The sequence below is a fragment of the Odontesthes bonariensis genome, chromosome 3, assembly GCF_027942865.1.
Source record: "Odontesthes bonariensis isolate fOdoBon6 chromosome 3, fOdoBon6.hap1, whole genome shotgun sequence".
NCBI lineage: Eukaryota > Metazoa > Chordata > Actinopteri > Atheriniformes > Atherinopsidae > Odontesthes > Odontesthes bonariensis.
The window spans coordinates 31,462,976-31,489,751 of NC_134508.1; the positions used below are offsets into that span (position 1 = coordinate 31,462,976).

At 40.1% G+C, this 26,776-nt stretch overlaps 2 protein-coding genes across 3 annotated transcripts in view; one reads left to right on the forward strand and one right to left on the reverse strand.

The window, feature by feature from the left end:
- Window positions 1-7,540: 7,540 nt before the first annotated feature.
- Window positions 7,541-8,983, reverse strand: LOC142377885 (adenosine receptor A1-like). Its single transcript, XM_075462219.1, has 2 exons — window positions 8,655-8,983; window positions 7,541-8,426 (listed from the first exon to the last, which is right to left on the reverse strand). The coding sequence occupies exons 1-2, from the start codon at window positions 8,981-8,983 to the stop codon at window positions 7,781-7,783; spliced, it is 975 nt and encodes a 324-aa protein (XP_075318334.1). The 3' UTR covers window positions 7,541-7,780.
- An 11,083-nt stretch (window positions 8,984-20,066) lies between these two features.
- The window catches only part of slc12a5a (solute carrier family 12 member 5a), a 172,293-nt gene continuing 165,583 nt past the window's right edge, over window positions 20,067-26,776 (forward strand). For both annotated transcript variants that reach the window (XM_075461557.1, XM_075461558.1), the window contains exon 1: window positions 20,067-20,436. In XM_075461557.1, the coding sequence (XP_075317672.1) occupies window positions 20,277-20,436 (160 nt within the window). In that variant the 5' untranslated portion in view covers window positions 20,067-20,276. The remainder of the gene's footprint in view (window positions 20,437-26,776) is intronic.

A 26,776-nucleotide genomic window follows, 5' to 3' on the forward strand; every position in this document is an offset into this window, starting at 1 on the left:
TGAATTAAAACAACGTTAACTGTGTTAAACAATGTAATAAAACCTGATACAAGTCCGATCTAAGAGAGTGAAGGGATACCAATAGCAACAGTATCAAAGATTAGATCAACACAGTCTTTATTTGCAAAGCAGAGATAAGCAAGCAAACATCAGGGTGAACATGTGGTTTACTGTAATCACTGCAGATATGAGAAAGGGAAGGGGAGGTTAGAAGTAGCAGGAAAATAATTGGTTAGTGATAGCATTTAAAACAGACCTGAGAGAGGGAAACATCAGAAAGGAGCCCGTACTGAGCCATGATGAGGACGTTGTGTGTTGCTGTTATCGTGCTGAGTCTCATCTCAGCGTGCCAGCCTGCCTCGCTGACCTGTAACAACCTGGTGAAGCCAGTAGAAAAGGGTCCAGATGTAAGTCTCTAATGTTGACATTTATAACTACAAACTCCTTTCTCAGACACATTTATATTGTAATAACATTGTCTCAATTTATTTCAGTTGTCTGGGAGATGGTACTACCAAGCTTTTGCCACAAAGTCCTGTTTGCCTTCAACTTTAATAAATGCTTTTCTTTGGGCCAGTTTTGCAGTAGATGTTAGTTCCAAAGGTGTACCAAATGTCTACGAAAGCAACCATAAAATTAAAATGTAAGACATTTTTTTTTGTTCGAATTTAACATGCATTTATGCATCATACATCTCCATGCCTTGGAATAATTCTTTCAGGTGTTGATGCTTTAATAAATCCTCTACAGGTATGGATACTGTTTCAACGAATCTACGTCTTTTTTCTATAACAACGTGCAAATCTATTACGTCGACAGTAACGGTAAGACTTTTGTTTAGGATATCACTTAAACTTGTTTGCATGACCATTTCTCTTTGCTTTTTCTAACTACTGCAGATATTTTAGCTCGTAATTATAATAAGACAGAAGAAATAAAGGTATAATAAAAAAAAAAAAAAAACAGAAAGTTAGATTTCAGCCTTGTAGTTGGTAGAGCTGTTGTATTAAATGGTTTTATAATTGCAATGCTGGTCATAATAACGCTGTTATGTTATGTAATAGATTATTGTTGTTTTTTTAATAAAACGTATGCCTCCATACACTAGACAACTTTGAAAATAAACTTGAAAACGACTTTTAAAAGACTAACGTCTAACACTCTCTCAAGTTTGAAGTCACAGACTAAAGTCTCCAGATCTTTCAAGGTCCCTAATTGGCAAGGCCACAACTAGATTTTTCTGAGTTTAGTTCCCATCTTGTGTCACCGCATTTCCTTTCCACTTATTCATTCTGTCGTTGTACAAAGCAGATGATATTCACACTGTTAGGTCACGATGCAGTTAGTAGTTCCACCTTTTGTATGGCCCAATTAAACCATGTGTTGTTGTTTTTTTTGTCTCATCACCGCGGTCACCTAGCCTGGCTGACGCGTCCACATCTCGATGAGATGGTGGTCTGGGAACTAGGTGTGCATTTTCTCGTATTTGAGACGTGGTTTACGAATGCCTAGAGCCGTTTATTGGGCGCTACAAATGTCTATCAAATGGCGTCTGGTTCTTCCCATGCTGCTTTGCGCGCGATTCATAGCCAATTGTACCACTTATACCAGATGACGTATGTAGAGCGACAGAAATTCGACGAGGAAGAAGAAGACGCTTTACTGTGTATGAGAAGACGATGGCGTTTAACGATTATTGCCATTTGTGCAAAGTTAATATGAGGGTAGAAGACATATAACGTTGCGGTAACGTTGTGTCCGCTGCCATGTTGGATTAACACTCTACAAGCTTCGGTGTCGTGCATAGACGTCGTCATCGTCTTGCTGCCCCCCCGTTCTGTGATTGGTTCCCTAACTCAGGCAAAAATAAGGACGGTGGTTTCCAGGCTGGCTTTGCAGTGTGAATGAAATCGTGCGCAAAGCCGCATGGGAATTCCCAGGTTAGCGGTCACCCTTAAACGCAGATTCTCCTGCTTCCTGTTTGTAAGTGACAACATGCGCACGTATTGGCTGAAAACGACGAATGCGCCACTGAACGACACAATTATGCATAAAACAAATCTGAAGGCTTAACGTGGAACGTGTTTGAGTTTGTCCTAACCCCAAGATGTGAGAAAAAAATTACCTTAAAACCTGGATTGAGTTTTATGACCACCTTACACCAAACGACAGAGACCACGGGAGCAGACCACAACTCTAACTCTTCCCGATTTCATTCCGACAATGAAAAACTTTCTACAGCTTTGAGATCACTTGAAAATTCATGTAATGAAAGGCCAGCTTGAGGGATTACGATAGTATAGTTCGAATGCGATCCACTCAAATGTTTGTGTATTATAGCTTTCCACGTTATTTCTAACAGATGTCCCAACTGGTGATCCACATGTGCTGCTGCAGACCAGCTGCCCGGACTGCCTCGTCATAAAGGAGTTCGATGACATAGACTTTCTTTTGCTTCTCAGTAAGAAGAAATGATGTGAAAAATATTATGTCCACAATTTGTGTCTTAAATGGATCGATAGATTTAGATAAAGGTGTTTTGGACAGAAAATCACCACAAGGCTTTTCTCTTTCATGATACTTCTTCTCCAGGTAGAAGAAAGGTCGTCACTGAAGCTGAGCTGAAGGAGTTTGAGACTCAGGCAGAGTGTCTCGGCTGGTCCAAACCACAGATGTTGCACTCAGATTATTATGGTAAAATATTGATACCTACTATATTATTAAACTATTACTCTCATGTCTACCTGTCGAATCCATCTAAAAAAAAAAAAAGTATTTGCATTTTAACAAAACTAAAATGGCTGGCCCAGGAATTTGTTCCTGGATGGTCCGCTGTTTTTTTAAGCATTTTATTTTCAAATTTTTCAAAATTTAAACACAGCAAACAGATAGACAAGGCAACACTAACACACACACACATAGAAAAACAAAAAACAAAACATTACTGCCAGTTCATAGAAGATAAAATAAACATTGTGATAGATATTCCGCTGTTTAAATAACTTTAAAAAAATATTTTTTTTTCTTCCTTAAAGTGCAATACATCGTATAATGCATCACATTAGAATAATCTATTTAGTTTTTCAGAAGTAGTCATCTCATTTGACATTAAATGAAAAATAGAAAGTAAATTGATATTTCTGTCAACAGCCACATCTTTCTCGTTTAGGATTAGCACATGTTTTCTTTGTATGACTAGAACATAACACAGGAGCAAGATAATAAAAAGTGATAGAAAATAGACCAACTCTTGGCATTTAATATTAGTACTCTTCATGTTTGCATTGTAATGTAACAGGGCTATAAAGGTTTATACAGTAGTATTAGTCAGGATATATTTCCATTATTAAGCAAAGGGAAAAGAAGAGTATGAGAATAGAGTGCTCACAACAAGACTGTAAATATATATTTGTATTTGAATTTATATGTATATATATTTTTAAATATCTACTTACAATTTCTCAATACAGACGTTGAAAGCTGCCAGTTCATTGTTGATGATGCCACTGAGGATGAAGCTTCAGTTGCAGCACAGACTTTCATATTAAAAATGTATGAAAGGCTGTCAAGCAAGTATCAGAATATAATCAAATGTATAAAAGAAACCTTTATTTATTATTTCCCTGTTACACTTTTCATGTAACTAAATGATCACATTTTGAAATGTGGCAACAGGATAAAACATCATTGTTGAATTAACAACGATCCCACTGATTTTGTTGTGAATTTAGACAATCTTTGCTTTTCTCTCCTGTGAAACACAAAAACAAACTTAAAAAAAATGTATCGCTAAAGAAATCTTGCTAGTTGTTCTATGGTGTTTTACAGTAGTTAGCTTCAAACTATTCAATGCTAAACACTGACTGGGTCAGTATTCAAGTGGGTGAAATCCCTGTTCAGAAATGAATTGTGCTCTTGATGAAGCCAGGTGCGTTAGTAGCCGTATCTGGGATTGAAAATTCCCGATTCCTTTTCACTCTGCTGTCAAGAGCGATCCCCTTCTGTGACAGGAGGGGTCTGCCCTCTTTAGCTCAGGATATTGTGACAGTGATCTGAAGTTTTTAAAATCAGAGACGGCTGAACACGTGCTCGCCTTCATCTAGAGCACCGGGATTTCACCCACTCGGATGCTGACATCTTCACCCACTGAAAATTCCCATGATGAACATGTTAACAAGTGGATTCTAAAATGAGTTTAATCTTTATCATCATTAGTATGTCTCTCAGTTTTGGGTGACGTTCAATAATTTTCTATAGTACCATGTGTGAAAAACAAATTGTCATAATAGTAAAGATTATTATCTCCTGTATGCACAGTGTAGTTATTGCTGTGTGGATGTTTTGTCCTTTGTCATTAAACAATCAACCAACCTGCTCAGGTACTTTGCAGTGATTTTGGTCCAAAGTCTCTTTGTGATATAGCATGAAGCTTGAGACGCAGCAGTAGATAACTCCCGTTCAGGCTTATGGCTGTCACGCACAACAAGCCGAGGAAGAAGCCAGCAAACACCAAGACAGGATGATGACAAGGTAAAGAGGGCTGAGGTCCGTTTCACGTAGCAGGTTTAGTGAAAACTCTGAGTAGGTTAACCCTGAAATGAGGGAAACCCTGAGTTTTCCGTTTCACAAAGGGAGGTAACTCAACCCCGAGAAAGAGGGGTAACTCTAGCCTGTTTCACAAAGAGAGGTAACTTAACCTCACGGTCAGTTACCGTAGTAACAGACTCTCTGAACCGAACCTGGCCGGGACCAGGTTTTATTCAAGAAACCTCGAGTTTCTCTCTGTCTCCGCCCTCTTTCAGCCACACACAACATTTGATTTCCTCATTCATTCAGTCAGCAGAGCGAGTTCTTCTACTTCTATAAGTCCATTAGGCACAGTAGGAGGCGACTTTTTTCACAAACATGTCCTTTTGACAACGATCCCGTGGATGAAGGTGCAGCATTATTGCGCAGAGAAATAAATATTCGTCGGAGATGGTTATCAGACCGCGCATAGATTTTTGCATTTACAGACAATTGTCTTTTTGAGCGGCACCATCAGAATGTGTTGGGACAAAAGAAAAAAAAGACATCAAAGACAAATAAATATTTGTATGAATAGGCTTAAAAAAGACATATATAGGCCTATTATATTTTATAAAGGCACTCGTGTCTTGGGGGTGGATTCCCTCCTGGGATTCCCTCAGCCACTGGCCTCCCGTTAGAGGTGGTGGCCACCACCCGTTTTACGGGCATCTGCCTTCTTTCTGTTGGCTCAGTAGAAGTCGGTGTTAGTTTAAATAGGCTTAATTATTTAACAGAACATGATATAGATGATGACTCTAAATTGTCCTTCGGAGTGACTGTGAGTGTGCATGGTTGTTTGTCTCGTTTGTCTCATGTGGCCCTGTGATGGACTGGCGGCCTGTCCACGGTGTACCCCGCCCCTTGCCCATTGACCGCTGGGATCGGCTCCAGCCCCCCCGCGACCCGACTGACGGATTCAGCGGTGTATAGATAATGGATGGATGGATGGTATAGATGAGAAGACATACTTTATGTGTGTGAAAACAGCATTGTGTTGGGAATAAAATAACTGCACAGTCAAATAGCCACTTAATATTTATTTTACAGTGTAAAACATGATCAAAATGAGGTACCTCCATGCCGAGGTCTCACCTGTTTGAACAATGTTTTTATATTTCATCTTAAACTGCTGCCAAGTGCGCTTCTCCCCTGCGGGATTGCACCTAAGTGAAATAAATGAATGGGCTACCATTCAAGCAGTTTCCCTGTAATATTATTGTGATTGCAAAGGACTACATTTAAACTTACACTTTTGCTGCTGCAACGGTGTTGCACTTATTTCTAAAAACGTATTGAAACTCGCCTTATGAGCGCATTAAGATTTCCAATTCGAGGTTGGTGAAAAACGTAGCCCCTCCTCTTCCCCGTTGCCATGGTGACTCGTCGAATCGGGGCTCCATTGATGCTGGCTTTTTAAAGTTGTGGTGCACGTGCTAAACTCAAGGTGAGCCTACTCAGAGTTAATTAACCTCACTCAAATCAGCGTTTCTGGAACCGAAAACTCAGGGTTTTTTATCTCAGAGTAGATCAACTCAGAGATCAGGAATAGACTCAGAGTTGGTTGAACCTGCTACGTGAAACGGACCCCTGGTCATCGCCTTCTCATAACATAAACAGATGTACTAAATGCTAAGTGAGCAAGCACAGTGGACACACAGATATGAACTAAATTCTGGCAAAAATAAAACCACATATGTGATTTTATCAGAGATATGGATCTTAAACTGTGTTTATGTATGGTGAGTTATATGCACTTTTTTTTGGACTACTGCTTTTAAACCAAAATGCCCCAAAGTTGTAGTCTGCCCTGTGCCTTTTACCGGAAATGTGATGGGAGGTTTTGCTAAAAATGTTCCTTTACTATTTCACTTATGCATATGCCCCCGGATGGTTTATCATGTCCTCAGATGTCAGTTTGGATTCAGCATTAGTAAATTCAGTACCTAAATGAAAGATTTTATTGGATGGAAGGGTATGTGTGGGGTGTGTATCATTGGTGATATAGAGTTAATTTGATAAGATTTTGACCTGACATTTGTGGGTGAGGAGCCGCCCAGAGGTTAGAGGAAGTTTTCTTGAGGAAGTGATCTCACTCACAAGCGTAAATGTTATCTCACATCTCAATTTAAAAATAATCTCAACGGTCAACTTTACGAGTGCAAGAAATCGAAAGAACATCATTTCCACTATTCACATTTTAGAACAGATTTTGGGTGGCCATCATTTACAATTGTTAGATGAATGTTACAGAAACTGACATGTTGTCGTAGGCTTATGGTTTAGTTTACTTTTATCTATTCATCCATTATTTTGAATATTTATTTTTAAATTATTTTATTATATACTTATTATACACTTATTTATCCAATGTTTTTCCTCATGGGGATCTTCCACTCCGGGGACTATGCCCATTGCTGTTATTACTGTGGGGATCGCCCTGGTTCGGGGTGGCTGGGGGATCCTGCACTGCAGCCCTGGCTGTGGTGTGGATGCCGGCCTGCCCTGATCCGGGCGGTTCCCCGTGGTGGCGGCCTCTGTGGTCATTGGTGGGCTGGCTCCCGTTGTGGACAGATCCCCAAGATACTGTTTCCTCACTTCAGTGTCAAGCCAGATTTTAATGTTGATTGTTGTTGATAGTGATGTTGCTCATGTTGGGGGTGGTGGGGTAGTAGGGGGGTGGTATGTGTGCAGTGTGGTTGTCGGTGTGATGTTGTGTGTGAGTTTATGCATGAATTGATTTGATTATGTAAAGCACTTTGTGCTGCTTTTTAGGATGGATGAAAAGTGCTATATAAATAAAGTTTGATTTGATTTGATTTATGATTATACCTTTATTGAGAAAGCACTTTTTGAAAAACACACTTTCCTGCATTTGACTCAGTCCCACAACAGTATTGGTATTCTTTGGTTTCCTGTACAGAGATAGAACATCTTACAGAGCAGGCCCATCATTCTAAACTTTAGCCTGAAGACTGACAAGAAGGAAATGCGCTTAACAACCACATACAAAACAAAATACAAAAAAAAGTAGATGTGGACACTTTTGAGGTGAAACAGCCAGGGCTCTAGCATCGCTGCAGTGAACTTATAAAAAACACCAATGTATTGCAGAGCAATTGAAAAAAAACATGATACTTACAGTTTGTAAAGATTTCTTCACAGATTATTATGAATAAAGAGACATTTAAACAATTAAATTCACGTTCAGTTTTCACTGGTCGTTCATAATGTTGCTGCTGGGATTGTTGTCTGTTGTTTGGCTTGTCTGAGATCCCTGATTTTCTGCTGAACATGAAATATACTGTTTCCAGATCTTCAGATATGCAGTCTTGATTTTTTTTATTTTGAACGCATAAACAACTGGGTTTATCGCAGAGTTAGCATGAGAAAGCATGATACCAATATAGAAAGCCATCTCTGGTACAACCCCCGGGCCATTAAATAAAACTATACAGTTCATTATGTGAAGAGGGAGCCATGACAGAGCAAACAGGGCCAAGATCAGAAACAGAGATGCTGCCAGCTGTTTCTCTTTCCTCAGGTAGTTTTGGGACTGTTTTTGGGCACCGTTGCCTGGTTTTTGTCGAAGGCTTCTTTGAATGTTGCTGAAGACACAGCCGTACAGTACAGTCATCACCAACAGAGGTGTCAAGATACACAGGAAAAAATTGAAGTAAACCAGATAGGACATGGGGATCACATCCACAAACTGGCAGAGAATTGTAGTGTTGTTAGACCGAGGCAGGTTTTCGTAGTTGTACCATCCAAGCATGGGCGCAAAACTCAGTGGTACTGCAACAAGCCAACATGCAGCCACCGCCACACAAGAGTGTCTCTGTGTTACGGTCCTTTTGTACCTATGAAAAATTACATATATTTGTAACACAAACTGTGTATTCTGATTGATACTAAAATTACAAAGCAAAGTTTATATTTTAAAATTTTAAAATAATATTTTGTAAATCAGAGCCTTTTTGTTTGTTCAGGTAAAATGATTAAAAATGTAAAGCTATTAATTCAAACCCACATCTTGAGCGACATGAGCACAGTTAAAAGTAAAAAAGGGAAAAAAGGAAAAGTCTTACCTGATAGGGATATACACCCGAAGGTAACGATCCACAGCAATAGCCAGCAGACACAAGACTGAAACAAGCGTCAACAGGATGACGACAGAGCTGATGAAGAGACAAGTGTGGAATGAAGTGTTCACTCGTCCGTCCACCACCACAGCCAACGGTATGGCCACACATCCAACCATGAAGTCAGCCACAGCCAGGGAGACTATGAGGCAGTAGGTGGGCTGATGGATGCACTTACTGGTCCACAGAGCCAAAATAACCAACATGTTACCCAGACAGCAGCTAGCTGCAATGAGCAGTTCCACCACCGTGTAAATCATTTCGCCTACATCCATGATGTGTCCTTACAGGCAGATACTTTAAAGATTAATAGTGGTGTGTTGAAGTATGTGAGTTTAAATGTGAGCCTGAAAATGCTGCGCACAACTGTGTGAAACTTTGAGGAAGTGTCCAGCCTCTTAGCAGCCTATCACTCTCACACACAAACATGCAGTGCACACCATATCGTGTGTGCTTAACAGGTAAAAACAAAGAAAATCATTGGTTGTTTTTGAGTGATCTGGATTAAGGTAAAGGATACCACAAAACCACATCCCTGGTAAAACCATATCTGACTCATGCCTCAAACATTTGAGCACTGAGCATTTGAACACAGCCACTGTGCATCTGATGTTGTGTAATGAAGATGGCGCATTGCAAAGGTTCGAAACGCAAATAGGTGTGAAAAAGGTTTCCGCTTACTCAAGCTTTTTCTTGATGTTAGTGCAAGCTCTGGTGCCAGCACATCGATGACCACAAAACATAGACTATGAATATTGAACTAGTGCTTTTAAAGCGTTTCTGAATAGATTACGTCATCATATTTTACATTAGTTATTGTGCATACTATGAGCAATGTTGCCATGTTGTAAAATCTCTGGATTTTGTTGCATCCTCTTCTCTCTGAAAAAAATCCACCAGCCTAAAACGCCACTGAAACACCAGACTGGTGGTATTATACATGCATATATATATATATGCATATATGTGTGTGTGTGTGCATGTATATACTATTGGAAACAGCTTCTGGTAAGTATTAGCAGTTAGCTCTCTTGTGGGGGGTTGTTACAGGTTTTCTTTTCTCTGCTCTGAAGTTTCTGATATGTAGGTTTAAATTCAGAATACAAAGAACATTTCTCCTTCTTCTCCCTACATTTATTCAACAGGTACAAGTATAAAGAAAATCATTTTCAACTTTACTGTATTTAAAAAAAGTAAAGAAATCCATTCAATGATAGATGGTTGCAAGACACTTAAACAGATGAAGGACAATAAAAAAAACTTTAGAGAAAAACCAGTAGAATATTTATAGATCTTTAATGCATTATAAAAGATGCAGAGTGTCTGCGCTTGAGTGGGCTGTCTTTATTTGGCACACTATGAAGGAGTTAATCAGATTTGTATTCAGCAAGCCTTGAGACAGATATGCTGCAAAACTGCAACAATTCCGCAACCTCTGTTCAGAAGGAATGGAAAATTCTAATTAAAATAAAAGGTGATGCCTCCATTCGAACCTTTTCTTGAATGCATTGCTAACATCAAATTCCTAGATTTGTTTATATGTTACAACTACAGTAACGTTGGTCAGTGAAGACACAAATTTCCTTTGGACTATTTCCTAATGAATTGAGGTTGAAGTTTTAAGGTATTGTTGCATGTCACACATCACCCTACCTCTGTCTTCACAGCTGATCCTCTGAGTACTGATATTCCTTTAATGATATTTCCCTCACAGGTATAGATTTTGTGAAAACAAAACTCTACAATATTTTCATGGAGTCATCACCTTATCTGAAGTTGATGATCAGAGAAGTAAGAACACTTTTTTTTCATGAAAATACTGTGTACACTGCAGTGTAATCAGTTCCTGCTCCTTTTAATCAGCATTTAACTTTAACTCTGCAGATGAATGACTCTTATTCATCGAATATCTCCCAGTCTGTGCTGAAAAACAAACAAAAAAGATTAACAGAGCTAAACATTGGAATACCTACACATTTAAGTAATTCAGGATGCTTTGAATTCACAAATGAATTTGAACATTGAAATGACTCCTCTTGTGTTTTTAATAGATCTCCACATGAATCCCAAAGGTGTGCTGCCTCAAAGCAGGTGTCAGGACCGCCTTGTTATGACATATGACGCTAATTTTCATTCTTCTCAGTAAGGACTACAGAAGAATAAGAAAATAAGTGACAAAAATATCTTTTATCTGAAGCAGTATACGACTTTAAGTACATGACTAACTTCTCCACCTGGGCTAGACTCTCAACGTTCACCCAAGGGGAGCACACCATGCAATCATACCTCTAACTCTTAGCTTGCTGAGGCCTCACAGCAAGCAGAAGCACCCAGCAGAACCCCACGGGGAACCCAGATTTAAGCCTTCCGGTCCAAAAAAAACAAATATAGACTCCCTGGCTGCTCAATGAAAAGCTGGCCCTTCATTTTAAAAGCTGATAGGCATCCAGCAACAGGTCTTTATATTTCTGCAATTTCAGGAACCAAAAAGTTCTAGATGACAGCTCCACCCAGTAGCTTCCACAGTGGAGGACTTGAACAGGGTCCATTGGGACTAGATAGATAGATAGATAGATAGATAGATGAATTCTTTATTAATCCCGAGGGAAATTTACAAGAGAGTCTGGCTGCAGACCTGCACTGTCAGGACCCACAGACCTGCACTGTCAGGACCCTGTTGGAGACCGTCACCTGCACTGTGAGGACCGGAAGTGCACTGTGAGGACCGGAAGTTGATTCGAAGCCTTTCAAAATAAAAGCGTGTGTATCGGAAGCACGTATTTTTAAACGATTTTAAACGCTATATTTTTCAAGAGGTCCTCACAAATGAATTAATTAGTTTACAGTACGACATAAAATCTATCAATTCCCGGTCTATTGTTTTTATTTGTATTGTAAACTTTTGTTTGGTCACTGCACACATTTTCTCTTAGGCTCATATTCATAAGCCAACATCTCACAAGATGCCATAGGCCTATACTGTACATTTTATTGTGTACTATAGAGTAAGTCACTGCTATTTCATTATCATTTCATTTTGACTTTATCGCACTGGTCTTTATATATATATTTGTTTCAATTAGTTTTTCTGTTGTATTATTCTGTATTTTTATCCTTAACCACCATAAATTTCATGTTTGGTTCTATGTCTATGCCAATTATGTTCTTTTTTTTTTTGTTACTTTGTTTATTGGTAGACTTGTACAACATATACAATTTCATCATCAAAATATATATATATATATTTTTTTCCCCTTCTTCTTTCTCTTCCTCCAGTTCACAGTGTATGCCCATACACGACTACAGTTATTTTCCATTATATTTCAACATACCACCATATAAACTTTTTTTTTTTTTTTTTCACACAAATATACACAAATGACACTAGACAGTTGACGCATAGACAAACACATAAGCATACAAGAAAATGGGGCAGAGAGAGAGAGAGAAAAAGTAAGAGATAGAGAGAGAGAGAGAGGGCTGCTGGAACACCTTAGTACCACTAAATAGTACCCTAACTCTTGATATCTACAGTATAATCTTAGTCAAATTATTAAGGGATCAATGAGAAAACATAAAAAGCACACCAAGTCACAACATGATCAAATGTTCTGTAGTGTTTATTCAGTCAAACATTCACAATATGACAAAAAATCTTTGTTTTTGTCGACTACCTGTTCACAAAATATCAACATGTCGTTAATATTGTGAAATATCATTTTGAAAGGCTCCAGGATCGCTTCTCTTTCATCCTCGTCCAGTTCTTCATTCCACAACCTCCCATACTGTAGAGCAGCCTCTGCCTGTTCCTCTTCCCCGATGCCCAGAACGTCAGGCAGGTCCAATCTGGCAGACAACAGTGGTTTGTTGGCCTCAGCCCACTCTGCTGCATGTCTGCAATTTTGAGGAATGCGATCTTCAACCGAGTCCTATGGAAAAGACAGAAAGAAAGATGTCTGTACTATAGCTGCCACACCAACAGTATCTGACCAATAGATACTGTGCAAAAGCTTACGCCTTCCACTGGTGTGTCCACATCAGCAAGTCTGGCTCTCTTGGAGACCTCTGCCTGCTGCTCTTCTTCCTGAGTACTCAACTATTAATATGAATACATGCATTATACATAGTTTATACTCTTCCCTGAATTTGTAGTCCAGTTTTCTCTGTCCAGTTGCCAGGATTTAGTGACTGGGATAGGTTTCTAAAAGACAGAAAGTGAGGTGTCAGATGTTCTTCACTGCAACCTACGTTCCCTTAATTTTCCTTTTACCCTTTTACAAACCAAACCACAACCTACCAGAAGTTAGTAGCGTTGGCTAATACTTATGAGTACAAACAAACAGACAAATACATTATGCTTGTCAGGGTGGGGGTAGAAGGGGAGGACACGGATGCGGACTTACAAAGAAAAGGTAGATTTATTAACAAAAAAACAAAGTATCAACATAAAACGCGGCAGAGCCGGAGAAAAACGAAGCTATAAACAAAACAAAAGAACAAGGACATGGCATGGAATAAATACTTAGCTTTGATGAAAACATGGCGTGGAAACATGGCGTGGAAACTAACAGCAACAACAGTAACAGTGACATCAACAAAGATCCAGCAAAACTGAAAGGGGAGGCAGGAAACTAAATAGGGAGTGAGTGATTGGGGAGTGAGTGCAGCTGAGGGAAAAAACACAGGTGAAGTGAGTGAACTAATGACCTGAGTGAGGGAAGTGAAGGGAAAACTAAACATGGACTGAAAAGAAACATAACCTAAACATGAAAACTAAAAACAAGAGTCCCATGGCATGACAATGCTAACCTTTAAATAAAATCCCACCTTTTGTATGTGCCTCTAAGTGGCTCTGCAGCTTGGACAATTTTGCTGGTTTAAATTGTAGGCACAGAGGGCAGTGAAACAGTTTGCAACATGACGTGCAGCGTTCGATTTTGGGCGTAGTGCCGGCGGTTGTTATTGAAATATGCATCTGTAAGAGACAAATAATGTCGTAATAAGTAAAACTAAATTATATATATATATATATATATAAATGGCGCATTTAAGTGAGCACTATCGATACGATAACAACGCTAAAGACTAGCCAAAAGTAAAAAAACCTGATTCTTTAAAATTAATATAACTTTACAGTATATAGTTATTGAAATATGCATCTGTAAGAGACAAATAATGTCGTAATAAGTCAAACAAAATTAAACAAGTCAGCACTATCGATACGAAAAATGGCACATTTAAGTGAGCACTATCGATACGATTACAACGCTGAAGACTAGCCAAAAGTTTAAAAAAACCCCTGATTCTTTAAAGTGATACTCCGGAGTAGATTCAACCTGGGGTCATTTGAACCGTGATATCCAGCCAAGTAGCCCACCCGCAGTTTTTTCGATATTGGCTGAACATCAGCTGAGTTACTGAGTTATCCCGAATAGCTTCGTACAAGGGTTAATGGATCCTGGTCCGTATCTCCAAAATTACCACACTAAAATCACATGCCATGACACCAAACTTCTACAGTAGTACAAATATGGTCTGTACTCACCAAACGATGCATTTGGAAGTTTGAAAATAGTCCAGGAGTTTATTATTATCAACACAAGCCTGATAGCTTCTCTGCAGCTAAAGCTGCGTCGACGTCACTTCAGAGAGCTGGGAGCTTCAAAATAAGATGAGGGTTGATCTACTACTGTAGACAACAAAGCAAGGCTGGTCAATTTCTCCATTATTAAAATAACTTCACAACTCTACAACATAAAAATTCATAAAAAAAACATGTAGAATATAGCATATACTTTGTTGTCTACAGTAGTAGATCAACCCTCATCTTACTTTGAAGCTCCCAGCTCTCTGAAGTGACGTCGACGCAGCTTTAGCTGCAGAGAAGCTATCAGGCTTGTGTTGATAATAATAAACTCCTGGACTATTTTCAAACTTCCAAATGCATCGTTTGGTGAGTACAGACCATATTTGTACTACTGTAGAAGTTTGGTGTCATGGCATGTGATTTTAGTGTGGTAATTTTGGAGATACGGACCAGGTTCCATTAACGCTTGTACGAAGCTATTCGGGATAACTCAGTAACTCAGCTGATGTTCAGCCAATATCGAAAAAACTGCGGGTGGGCTACTTGGCTGGATGTCACGGTTCAAATGACCCCAGGTTGAATCTACTCCGGAGTATCACTTTAAAATTAATATAACTTTAGAGTATATAGGGCTCGGGCACACGCGTTGCATTCTGGGATATGGTCGCCATATTGGAGGCACAATCTCGTAAACAAACCCTGAGGCAAGACGGAGATCAAGGAAAAAACAGTGAGAGAAAAGTGAGAGAAAAGCATGTTAAAATCGAAGAAAGGATGTGGAATATACCGGGATACATTACAGAAGGAAGCCAGAGATCGGTACATACAGAAGATTGCCGTTATAAACGGACTGGACCCTTATGAAATACCGAGCAAGGACTGTATTGTCGACGAAGATTTACTGCCGAAGTTCACCCTTTCGGACATAATTGCGTATATAGTATGTGGCGTCAGTGCTTATACTTTGCAACAGTTTCAATTATAATGACACTTTACACTTTTGTCATGTTACTCTACTTGTAAATAAATAATGAAACACACACACTTGGCTGTATCTCAAAGCATATTTATTTCAGACGACTTCAACTTTGCACAACACTCCTGCTCATGGTGGTCAGAGTACAACATACAGACACAATCTTGTCAAAGAATGTTTTGTCTTCACCTTCGCATGGCAAAACTATGTTGATAGGTACTTTTGCAGACAAAAAGGTGTATTGTTTCTGACAGTTCCAATCGCCCTTTCCATGTGAATTTGGAGATGGGCAATTTTCCTTGTATTTTCCACATTAAATTAAGATTAAAGATCAGATTTATTGTCATGTATACATGCATACACACGAAATTTGTCCTCCGCTTTTAACCCATTGAGACATCCCTTGCTTCCAACTGACAGTGTCCTCTTGTGAAGGCGGGGATCTTTACCTCAGCACACAAAAGTCTGTAATTTACCAGAATGAAAATGCAGAGAACACACTCTCATCGACACCGGGATTGAGTGGAAAGTTATGCTTGGTCACTTTACAGCAGCGATCCATGCTAGTCGACGACGCTTTGTTATCTCGGACACTTGGTCTCCGTGGGTGCGCCTCCAAGCAGGAAACCGTTAAAAAGATAAACCATTTACGATTTCCCCCCCATTCTTGTCACGGCTTACGCTATTGCACCCCACGACCCAGCAACGTGCGACCATAGTGGCAAAGACAATAAGTAAAATAGATAAACCAACGAAGAAAGTTCCGAGACCAGGCGGGAGTACGTCTGCGCGCAGTGGAAAACAATGTAAACAAAACAGTTCTGAGCCTCCAGTATGGCCGCCGCTCACGTAGTGACGTCACGTGCCCGAGCCCTATAGTGTGCAACGTAACGTTAAGGTGAATAAACACTGTTTCTGTTTCTTCGTATGAAAGAAAGTTGTTTTCACTCGACTTTTACTCACCTCGTCGTCTCCACCATAGACTATGTCTATGGTCTCCACAGTTCAAATGGGGAACGAAAAATACGTGCTCCTCGGTTGTCGCTTCGGGTCCTCACAGTGCAGGTGACGTCACAGTGCATGTCTCCAACTAAGGGTCCTGACAGTGCAGGTCATGGGTCCTGACAGTGCAGGTCTGCAGCCAGACGCCTCTCGAAATTTAAGGATCCAGTAGCTTATACAGACAGACACAGAATACACAATACACTGATTACAAATCAGAATACAAAATACAACACTAGTGCAACACAACACACAACACAGCATACTAACACATATCACAGATCACAGTTCACATACACAAAACAAGGAATGGACAAAACTGTACAAGAAGAGGAGTGGGATGCTTGTGATGAATGTGCGGATAGTGCAAAAACAAAGTGTGTGCGTGATAAAGTGTGAGCAGTGCAAATGGGAGAGTGCATGATGAGTCTGTGCAAATGGCTAATATAGCAAGTAGAGGAGGGTGTGTTGGATGATTCACACAGTGAAGTCCATCTCGCGTCTCCTCTCCTTGCGTGTGGCATTGAAAAGCTGAATGGCCCTGGGGACAAAGGACTTCCTCAGCCTGTCTGATGAGCATGCCAGTGACCGGAGTCTGTCACTGAAAACACTCCTCTGACTGTCCAAAGTTCTGTGCAGTGGGTGGTGAACATTGTCCAGGATGTGTCAGTGTCCTTCTCTCCGCTACTGTGATGAGACTGTCCAGCTCAGTGCCTGCGACAGCTCCTGCCCTTCTCACCAGCCTGTCCAGTCGCCCCGCGTCCCTCTTCTTTATGCTTCCTCCCCAGCACACCACAGCGTAAAAGAGGACACTGGCAACAACAGACTGGTATGAACATGCACAGCAGTTTGTTGCAGACATTGAAGGACCAAAACCTCCTCAGGAAGTAGAGCCGGCTCTGACCCTTCTTATAGATAGCGTCTGTGTTGGTAGACCAGTCCAGTTTGTTGTCCATGTCAACTCCTAAGTATTTGTAGGTGTTGACCACCTCCATACTGACCCCCTCAATGAGGACTGGTGACAGAGGAGGCTGGGACCTCCTGAAATCCACCACCATCTCTTTGGTTTTAGTGGTGTTCAGTTGGAGGTGGTTGTGTCTGCACCACTTCACAAAGTCATCCACCAGGCTCCTGTACTCATCCTCCTGCCTCTCCCTGATACACCCCACAATAGCAGTCATCAGAAAACTTCTGGATGTGGCATGACTCTGTATTGTAGGAGAAGTCTGATGTGTACAGGGTGAACCAGGACTAGTGAGAGCACAGTCCCCCGTGGAGCGCCAGTGCTGCAGACCACAGTGTCAGAGAGGCAGTCTTTTAACCTGACAAACTGTGGTCTCTCCGTCAAGTAGTCTGTAATCCAGGATACCAGGTGGGCATTCACACCCATCTGCACGAGCTTGTCTGGATGGATGGTGTTAAAGGCACTGGAAAAATCAAAGTACATGATTCTCACAGCACCCTTCCTTCCTCACAGTGCCCCCAACCTTGTTAGGGTGGCGCGTAAATATCAGTTGAGGTCTGAAATTATTCTGGACGGGATCCACTATCACTCTTTCCAGTACCAGATGGTGATCAGTTGAGAACTTAACTTTATGCTTTGAACACCCAAATGGATGGGCAGCCTATTTTTCCAATGGACTCGTGAAATTATTACTTATTACTTAATACTGACTTAAAAAGGCCTTTCTTACCAGCCTTTTCTTAATAAGCACTTGATAGTCCGTTATGAAAGTGTATAATGGATAAAGATATAATGTGTGTATTATGGAACTGCACTTCATCTCATTCTGCAGCTTAAGTGCACTACATCTTAAATGTGTCACCTCTTCTTTAAGAGATAGAAGACCGAACATCAAAAGCTTCCACAAACCACAGGTCTTTGGCTCAGATGATTTTTTTTTGTCACAGAGTATAAATTATAGAAATGATATGAAAACTAAATGTAGCGGAATGAAATTGTGATTCTCATCATTTCATTCTCTGTAATGCTACAGTAATAACATGTATGTATGCCTTTGTTTTGCAACATTACAGGATTTATAATTTCCTCTTTTTGGCCCCTCTGCACAGATTATGAAGGCTGCAGGAGTGTTGTTGACAATGATGTTCATCAGCATTGATAGTTGGACAAAGAGTCCAACTAAAATGTACTCAGAGCTTTTCACGTGTGTCTCAGATACATTTCTTTATTATCCACGTGCTGTGTATGGATGGGTTGATGGGTAGACATGGGCCAGTATATGGTGAATCATATAATAATAAAGATTATCCCCCAGATTATTCCCTCATGTAAAGGCGATTGCTCCTGGTGAAGAAATTCATCAGAACTACCACACAAAGTTCAACAAAGTTCAACAAAGACTGTTAAGATGATTACAAGCTTTTCATGTGTTAGAGATGAATGTTTGTGTTGGCCCAGTGATGGATTGGCAGATTGTCCAAGCGGAGGTAAACTCAAAAGACCTGTGCTCCTGAACAGATAGATAGATAGATAGATAGATAGATAGATAGATAGACAGATAGATAGATAGATAGATAGATAGATAGATAGATAGATAGATAGATAGATAGATAGATAGATAGATACTTTATTGATACCGAAGGAAATTCAAGTATTCAGTAGCAGGCATAATAAAGCAATAAAAATGTTTATACAATTATAAACACCTTAAAAACAATCTAAGAATTTAAAAAACAATTAAAAAAAACAGTTTAAAAATATAAAGTAACCAGTGAAGTAAGACGAAACAGGATTAAGAGGAAAAAAACATGATTAGATACATTTCCATGCAATTCAATAAGTTATCAGATCTAATGAAACAGATATAACACACACCCAAAGTTATGTCCATTGTAGTCATAGTTCTACTAACTTGGCAGATTTTTGAGTAAATATCCCATGGATCATGTTACATTTTTATAACATTCCCCACACAGGGACTGTGCTCAAAGGTGGAAGGGGTTAACTCGATAAGGTGGCCCAAGGGGAAAGAGGAGTTTCCATTCCTGTGCAATAGAAAGAGTGGTCTAACTATCAATCCCAGGAGTGGGTGTAAGGAACTTTATTGAGAGTCGAATCAAGCAAGTCATTATTCTGCATGCAAAATATAAAACAGTGAGGGTTTCAATACTAAAATTGCACATGATTAGGCTTGAATAGGGCTTGAACTCAGGTAGTGAGACAAACCACACTTTATGACAGCTATAATTTGGGATGGGTAGTGCTTTAGTAATGGAAATATAGAAATATTAAGCTCCCGTACAAGATTCGACATAGCTGATGCCTCCCAGCATCTGAATACACTGGCATGACTATAATGTATCTTTAACAAGTGGTCCAATCATCCATCCATCCATTTTCTATACCGCTGAATCCGTCGGTCGGGTCGCGCGTGGGGGTGGGGGGCGGGGGGGGGGGGGGGGGGGGGGGGGGAGAGGCGGGGTTGGTCCAATCATACTTTAAAAAATTAGGCTATTATTGTAGCAAATCACTGTAGGCTTTACAGTGGAGGATGTGCCGCTGGTAGTTAAGTGTATGACAGTTGATCTTTAGCTTGTTCTTCCGTTGCCTAGCAACGCCAACTCTGAAACGAACAGGGTTGGAGCGCTTTTAGAGGTTATAAAAATAGTGTTATCATGCCGTAAAATGACAATATTAAGGTTTTTTTTTTCAGTCTCAAACCTAAAAAACAAATCCCAATTTAATAGAATGTATTAACTTAGTGTATTTTGTGACCACAGCGCTGCTGTTGTGTCGGCTTTAGGACCCAGGTGCGCGGCAGGCAGCAGACACCGGTTGATGAGATGGTCCACTCGACATAACACATCTAATATACCGACAAAGAGCGGCTATTTGTACAGGACAGTGTCGTCAGTGGTAAACTTAGTTTAATGTGACAGTGAACCCTCACAACAAGGCGAGGGCATTTTTTCACTGTCTTTGTCCGTCCGCGTCAGCTCGCACCGTGACAAGACGTCTCTTGTCTCACCGGCGACAACCATGAGCCTGAGGTTCACCGTCTCCAAGAGCGACGGCGACCGGCGCCCCTCAGACATCCAGGGGGAGGTAAACCAGCTGTTTGAGGGAGATGAGCCCCCGACCTGCGGTGCCACGGAGAGGGAGGCTGCAGCCGGTGCCGAGGTGGTGGTGGTGCTGAAAGGTGGGAGTGACACTCACTTCATTCATCCTAATGCTGTTTGTTAGCTGTAAGCTAGCAGTCTTGATGCTTGTCTCCTGTTCGGTGACACCACCCCTGTGTCTGTGTGACTGGAATTTTGAATAGCCTCTGAGGGCATTGTCTGGTCAACAGGCATAGCAGAGCGAAGAAAGGCCCCTTGTTCTGTAGTGTTTTCATGTGCATTCCCCAACATTTTGGAAAATGCATGGACTATGTTGACAAAGAAAATGGTGAGTGGTCTGGAAAATGTGTATGAATTAGAAATGATGCTCTCACTTCCACAACATGCAATCATGCTTTTTATGGCACCATATTTAACCAATTGTCCCTGAGATGGGACATTTCCCAGTTGTCAAATAAGAACCTTTATGCACTTTCCCTGAATTATTGTAGTTTCGTTCTCTGCAGGTTCTTTAATTTGGAGCTATAGTGTGAAAAACATCTGGAGCTTGAGTTATAGCACAGTTTAGCATTAATTTGGTTTGCAAAATCCAAGACAGGCCATGAGTTTGTTACAATGAACAAATCTGGTCAACATAAAAGAATCTTAATACTCATCGGAACAGCTAAATTATGGCAATTTCCTCCAGTGTCCCTTTGAGCACTTCCCACCAGGTCTTCCAGGGACCAACACCACAATTCTTTCACCGACTCACCTCCCTGAAATGATCAAGGTCTTTTCCGTCATTGTGTGAACTGAAAGCAGCAGTGCAGAACAAATGGCCGCTGAAATTCCTATTGGTTCTGGAATGGGAGCCTTTACCATTACCAATGATTAGCATTAGGAAAAAGTGCAATCATTCAGGTCCACTCAAGCGCAAATAAAGATTTCATATTCTTCATGTAAGTCAATACATTTCCTGCCAAGGTTAACCTTTAAAGGCTTCTACATTAATGACATTTCTAATTAAAAGGCTCCCATGTGTATTTTCTGGGCCTTCATAATAGCTGCCACTAAATTCAAAGTATTGCAGACCCGATCAATCAGCCTAACTCTTAAGAATATGTGAAAGGCTTTGACCAGCATTACTTATACATGGTAAGCATTTGTAAGAAATGCTCATGGTTAAGCATTTTGTCATAATAGAGAACTGCAGGACTGTTGTTATTCTAGAGGGTAGAGCATTTGCAGAGAAAATAGGAATCATAATCACTTACTCTGAAAATTTTTTTTTTTTTTTCTGTTTTTAGTGCAAGCCATGTTTTATCTTTAACTACAATGTCTTACAGTTGGTTTTAGTGCATCAAACACTGGAATGGGGGCTCTCCTGTGCCTCCAACTGAGCAATCATCATTATTGCTCCTTTTCCCAGAAGTAATGGTAAATGTCCTCTGGGGTGTTTTTGGAGGCGAGGGGCCACATTGCTTCCGAGAACTCCCTGAACGGCCGTTGTAAAGTTGCAGAACTGTAATGTGTAGCTTTTTCAGTGCCCTAACAGTGGGGGCAGATGTGTATATCTATCACATGTCTTTAGGAGCTGGAAGAGGAGCAAGGGGGATCCTGGTAGAGTTTGCTCAGCATGCCAGCACGAGCAGAAATGTCTGCACCACTGCTGGTAGGAGATGGATGACTGGCAGTTTTTGCAGCTTCTTTTACAACCAAAGCTTCCTTTTGGGTGTTTTTCTAATGTTCCCTCGTCGGTCAGGGTGCAGTGCAGATGCACAACCACTTTAAACAAGTGAACTCGTTATATTTGACAGAGTTATGCAATTAGAAAAATATATAGACGAACATGGAATTAAATGAGTTACTTATCCAAATATTTGTGGTTACTGAGGGATAATATTTGAAAATATATAACTGTTGGCGTTTTAACATTGTCTAGAGGGTGACTTTTGAAAAGCTTTCTCTACATGTAGACAAGCTCCAGACATTTGGCAGTATGTGTTCAAATTTTGAATGTTGCTTTTGATTGGTTTGCTTTGAACCAATTTGTCGCGACTTTCATCTGCCAATCAAATCAACGGCCATTGCTCTAAGCAACGGGAGTCTGTCATGCCCGTCACCAGCTAATCAAACAAAGGCGGGTGTCATCAGATGTCATCAGTCAGGAAAGCTTCTCTGTGCTGGAAATTCAACAGTCTTTTCCTTCTGAAATCAGAAAAGGGCGGTAACATTGCTGCACATCCAAAGCTTGTTTACCAGCAGCGAAGATGCCGTCAACATGTCGGTGTTGATTCTCTCTCATCCAGGTCATGGTAATCCTAAGAGCTTGAATAAGGGCTTGGTTCTTGAATCAAGAAAAATAAGTCCTGTTCCCCTTATTCAAGCTGTTGTGATGCATCATACATAAAAAACAACTCAAATTCAGTCATAATTCAGAACCTTCCTGTTCAGAGGTTTCAGTGCAAATCGGTACACAATGTTCTGTATCTTTTAAATAAAGTTTTGAGAACATATTTTGACTAATGTGTATGTGTGCATGTGTTAATTTCCATGCTAAAACAATACATTTGACATGCCTTCCTGTTACATCCACTGTTCTAAATCCAGATACTTCCTACAACTCTAACTCTCTGCCCTTCTCAATTCTTGTGCACTATTCCAAGGTTCAAAAGTGCTGACAAATTTAAACTACCAAAGCAAATGGCCACTAAAGAAGGGAATTACCTGTCCAGCTTTCCCTGCAGCTCCAGAGGGCCTTGGAGATTCAACACGTATCATCGACTTCTCCCGGGCAATTGAATTAACATAGATATGCCTCGTCAGCATTTCTCCATCCTAACGTTTAGTATAGTATATCAATCAATCCTCTGGACAGAAAATGGCTGCATAGGTCAGAAAAATGATATCTCACCATCTGCTTATGTTCCCCTTTACAGAGAAGGAGCTCTTCCATGAAGGTTTTCCCTTATATAAGCTGTGCCTTGTGAATAATGGTGGCTCTACGACCCTTTTGGTGGTTACCATGGTGATATGTGGTACATTTTTACTAAAGTTATCACACAAACGGCCTTACAGTAAGGTAAAAACACTTAGGACAGTCTAAGTAGCATCATGAAATTGATCATTTCCATGGTCTTGAAAAGAAATTGTTGTGAAAGGACTAACGATAAACTGTAAATGAATTCATTTCAGACTTATATACACGTACGGAAATGTTCCCTCAACTGTACTTAGCACCAAAGGACTATCTATTATCTTGTTTTCCTGATTAGCATTTCCTAAATATATGGTTTAGATAAGCAATGTTTTGCAGTATTTAGCATAGTCTCTTGAAAATGGACGTTGACTTTAATAGATATTGCACAGAAAGAAAAGTTTCTGTTTGTTTCAAGCAACTTATTGTTTAACCGTCCAATTGATGTATTGCATAGTCAAGGGAATAGTATTTGTAGAGTGGATATTCATCACTAGATTGTAGATGTACATCAGTATTGTGGTATTGGCATTCAAAAACATGATACGTGTTTGCAGATTGTGGTTGTACACAGATTTTAATCTGTCAACGTAGTTGTGCCAAGTTATAAATCCAGTGCCTATCAAAGGTTCCTCAGCTTTGTTCCTGTTTGTAGCCAGTGTACAAGGGCAGTGTCTTTGTTTTTCCACCTTGGCCTGGACCCATGATCCTGTTTTTATTGATCCAGAAGGAGGTGTGAGCTCAGTTGGCTGAACTAGTCACTGTGGTTGATGATGTCTGGCTGCAGCAGGAAGGAAGATCTTACTTACTTACCTCTGTCCTTGACTTTGCAGCCATGTAAAGCAACCTTTTATCTTTCTCAGATCTGTGAGCTCAGTGGAATAGGCTGCTGACAGGTTCGGGATGGGCTGGAAGTTTTTCTACACGTCTATTTCAAATTAATTGCACAAATAATTAATAATTGATTAATTCATTTTTAAACCTTTACATCCTCAGATGTATTGTGTCAACATGTCACAAGTAGAAAGTTCAGAATCAGAGAGGTTTGCTTCTGCACACGTACTGGAGTCTTTCCCTGCAGGCACACTTTGCACCATGCACTAAGCTAAGGGTATTGCTTCAGTGGTAGAAGTGTACGGTAAGGGTGGCGTAGTGGCTGTGCTGATGACAGGGGTATTTTTTCTCCTTGACATCTGTCTTGTCTTTTTTTACCACACTTACTTTGTTGCTAGCTGATATCAATAAGAGAACTGTTCATGCTCCTATCAGGACTAGCTTGCTTGGCATTAGCTACAGAGCCTCTTGCGTCCTCACGATTGTTGCCAGATTGGTTATAGACAGATTAACGTGTGTTGACATGCTTTCATTGCACTTATAGTAATAGAGCAAATTACGTACTCTAACTTGGACTTTGTTGTTTGAGAAGAAAAAAGCAATGTATCCCTAATGTTAAAAACCTCAGCTGGGGCTCTGTTTCTTTGTGTGACATATTACTCTACATGTTGCATATCTACAACATGATACCTGAATGTTAAACCTCACGTTTCGTACTTAGATGGATTTTTTTTTACCCAAGTGCAAATGCAAACTTGTATCATATAATTCAGGGAATTCAGAGAGCTAAATCACATCAGCTTTTGCTCCATTTTGTACACTGTGGTTAGCTGCCTATAGGTAATGTGACAAGTCATTACACGGTGCAGTCAGCACGATTATGTGCAGTAACTGATGAGGCGAGCTGCACCCACAGTTCTTAGATTGGAAAAAAACAAACAGAAAAACTTGTGAAATCAAATCAGAAATACAGTGTTGAATATCCATTTAAATTTGAGTCTTAACACACTCATCTTTTCTCTTTTTTTGCACTACACTCATAATTACCAAGCTGCATACTGTTGCTCACTGTTGCTCCAAAGCTACATTTCATTAAACTATCTTATTTCATAACGGATCTTGAATTGTAAGCCAAACGTGCACATTTTTACTTATTAAAAATGCATGCAAGACAATTAGCTCATGAGCTACAGCATCAGCAGCAACTGGCATGGAGATCCAGCTGTTTTTGGAAAGGAGAGAGGAAAGTCAGTGCTTTAAACCAAGGCTTCACCATCCTCTAACTTTGAATTTTCCTCTTTTTTATACAGATAAGGAATAGCTTTCTTCATAAAATGGTATGGTGTACCGTCTATATATTAAGCTCATAGCTTGCTTGTCAACTTGACTATGTTGGTGTTGGTCTATGTAGTTTATCGTCTGCCCGTTCAGAATTTGCGGGAAGTTTGGTAATGTAGCAGTATAAATTGATCACCAGCTGTAGGTTGTAACTTGGCATATGAAATAAGTCACATCCCGCTCCTTCTTTCCATCGTAGAGTCCAAAGTGGGCCCAAACTCTTGCCTCACTGAGGATGGAATTGGTTCAATTTCCTGCTGATTTTAGTGCTCCTTCATATTGAATGAAGTAAAAGTTCATTTTAGCAGGAACTTGTATATGGTTACTTCCTCATTAATTCAGATTCTCATATGCAGTTTGTGTATGAGCGCAGTTCTTAGCTCAAAGGGCTTACAAGTGAAAACATAGACATGTGATGGTTAGGGATTCAGCTTTGCCCTCAGTGTTTTGGCTCGTGAGCAGAAAGGCCAGCCTGGCTGCGGTTTAATCTGTGTCATTGTTCTGTTTCGCTCGAGGTGAATGCAGACCAGAAGAGGACAACACTGTATAGGATGAAAGTGAAAACAACAGTCTCATCCACAAAATAACCGCCTCAAACAAACAAACAAAAAAACCCACAACCTAATTGACCTCGTTGCAAAGAGATAAATTGTTTTTTTTTTTTCCCTGAGTTGATTGTTGATATGAGTTTCGCTTTATGTTTTGTCATCACTTTCTCAGATGCATTTTAAATCTGTAGACAGAACTAAATGTCAGTGTGTTTACTGTAATTTACATAGCATCCCTGTGTTTAAGCATGTTGTTGTGTTTTAAATTGTCATTTACATTAAACTGAGAACAGAGCGGACCTGGTCTGCATTATTAAAGGCAAGCAGTATTCCATATTTTTGTTACTGCTACGAAATACCTTATATTTCGTGGCAGTAACAAATGCAAATGCTTTAGTGAACCTCTCAATATTGCCAAACTTTTTCCAGTCTGTCTGTGTGACTCAGCTCTGTGCTAAAGACATATGCCTACAACTGGATCAGCACTGCATTTTTTAATTAAAACAAGGACTCAAGGAAGGCAAAAGAGAAATGAATAATGAATGATAAATGAGTAGCTGTATCTGTTTACAAAGATATGGGCTATACACTTGTTGTTGAGATTCAGGGAGAGATCTTAAAATAAGTGAGCACCATAGTTTTGTATTGCAGACTGTTTTCAGCTGCAGATCCGGTTCACTCTTGACGGTTGCAGAACAGTGTGACTGACCCAAAGTACACAGCAGCGCCTGTGGTCATGCT

Coding starts and splice junctions, on each gene's coding strand:
- LOC142377885 (XM_075462219.1), bottom strand. CDS start 8,983: ATGGATGTAGGCGAAATGATTTACACGGTGGTGGAACTGCTCATTGCA. Junction 8,427..8,654: donor CGGGTGTATATCCCTATCAG/GTAAGACTTTTC, acceptor AATTTTTCATAG/GTACAAAAGGACCGTAACAC.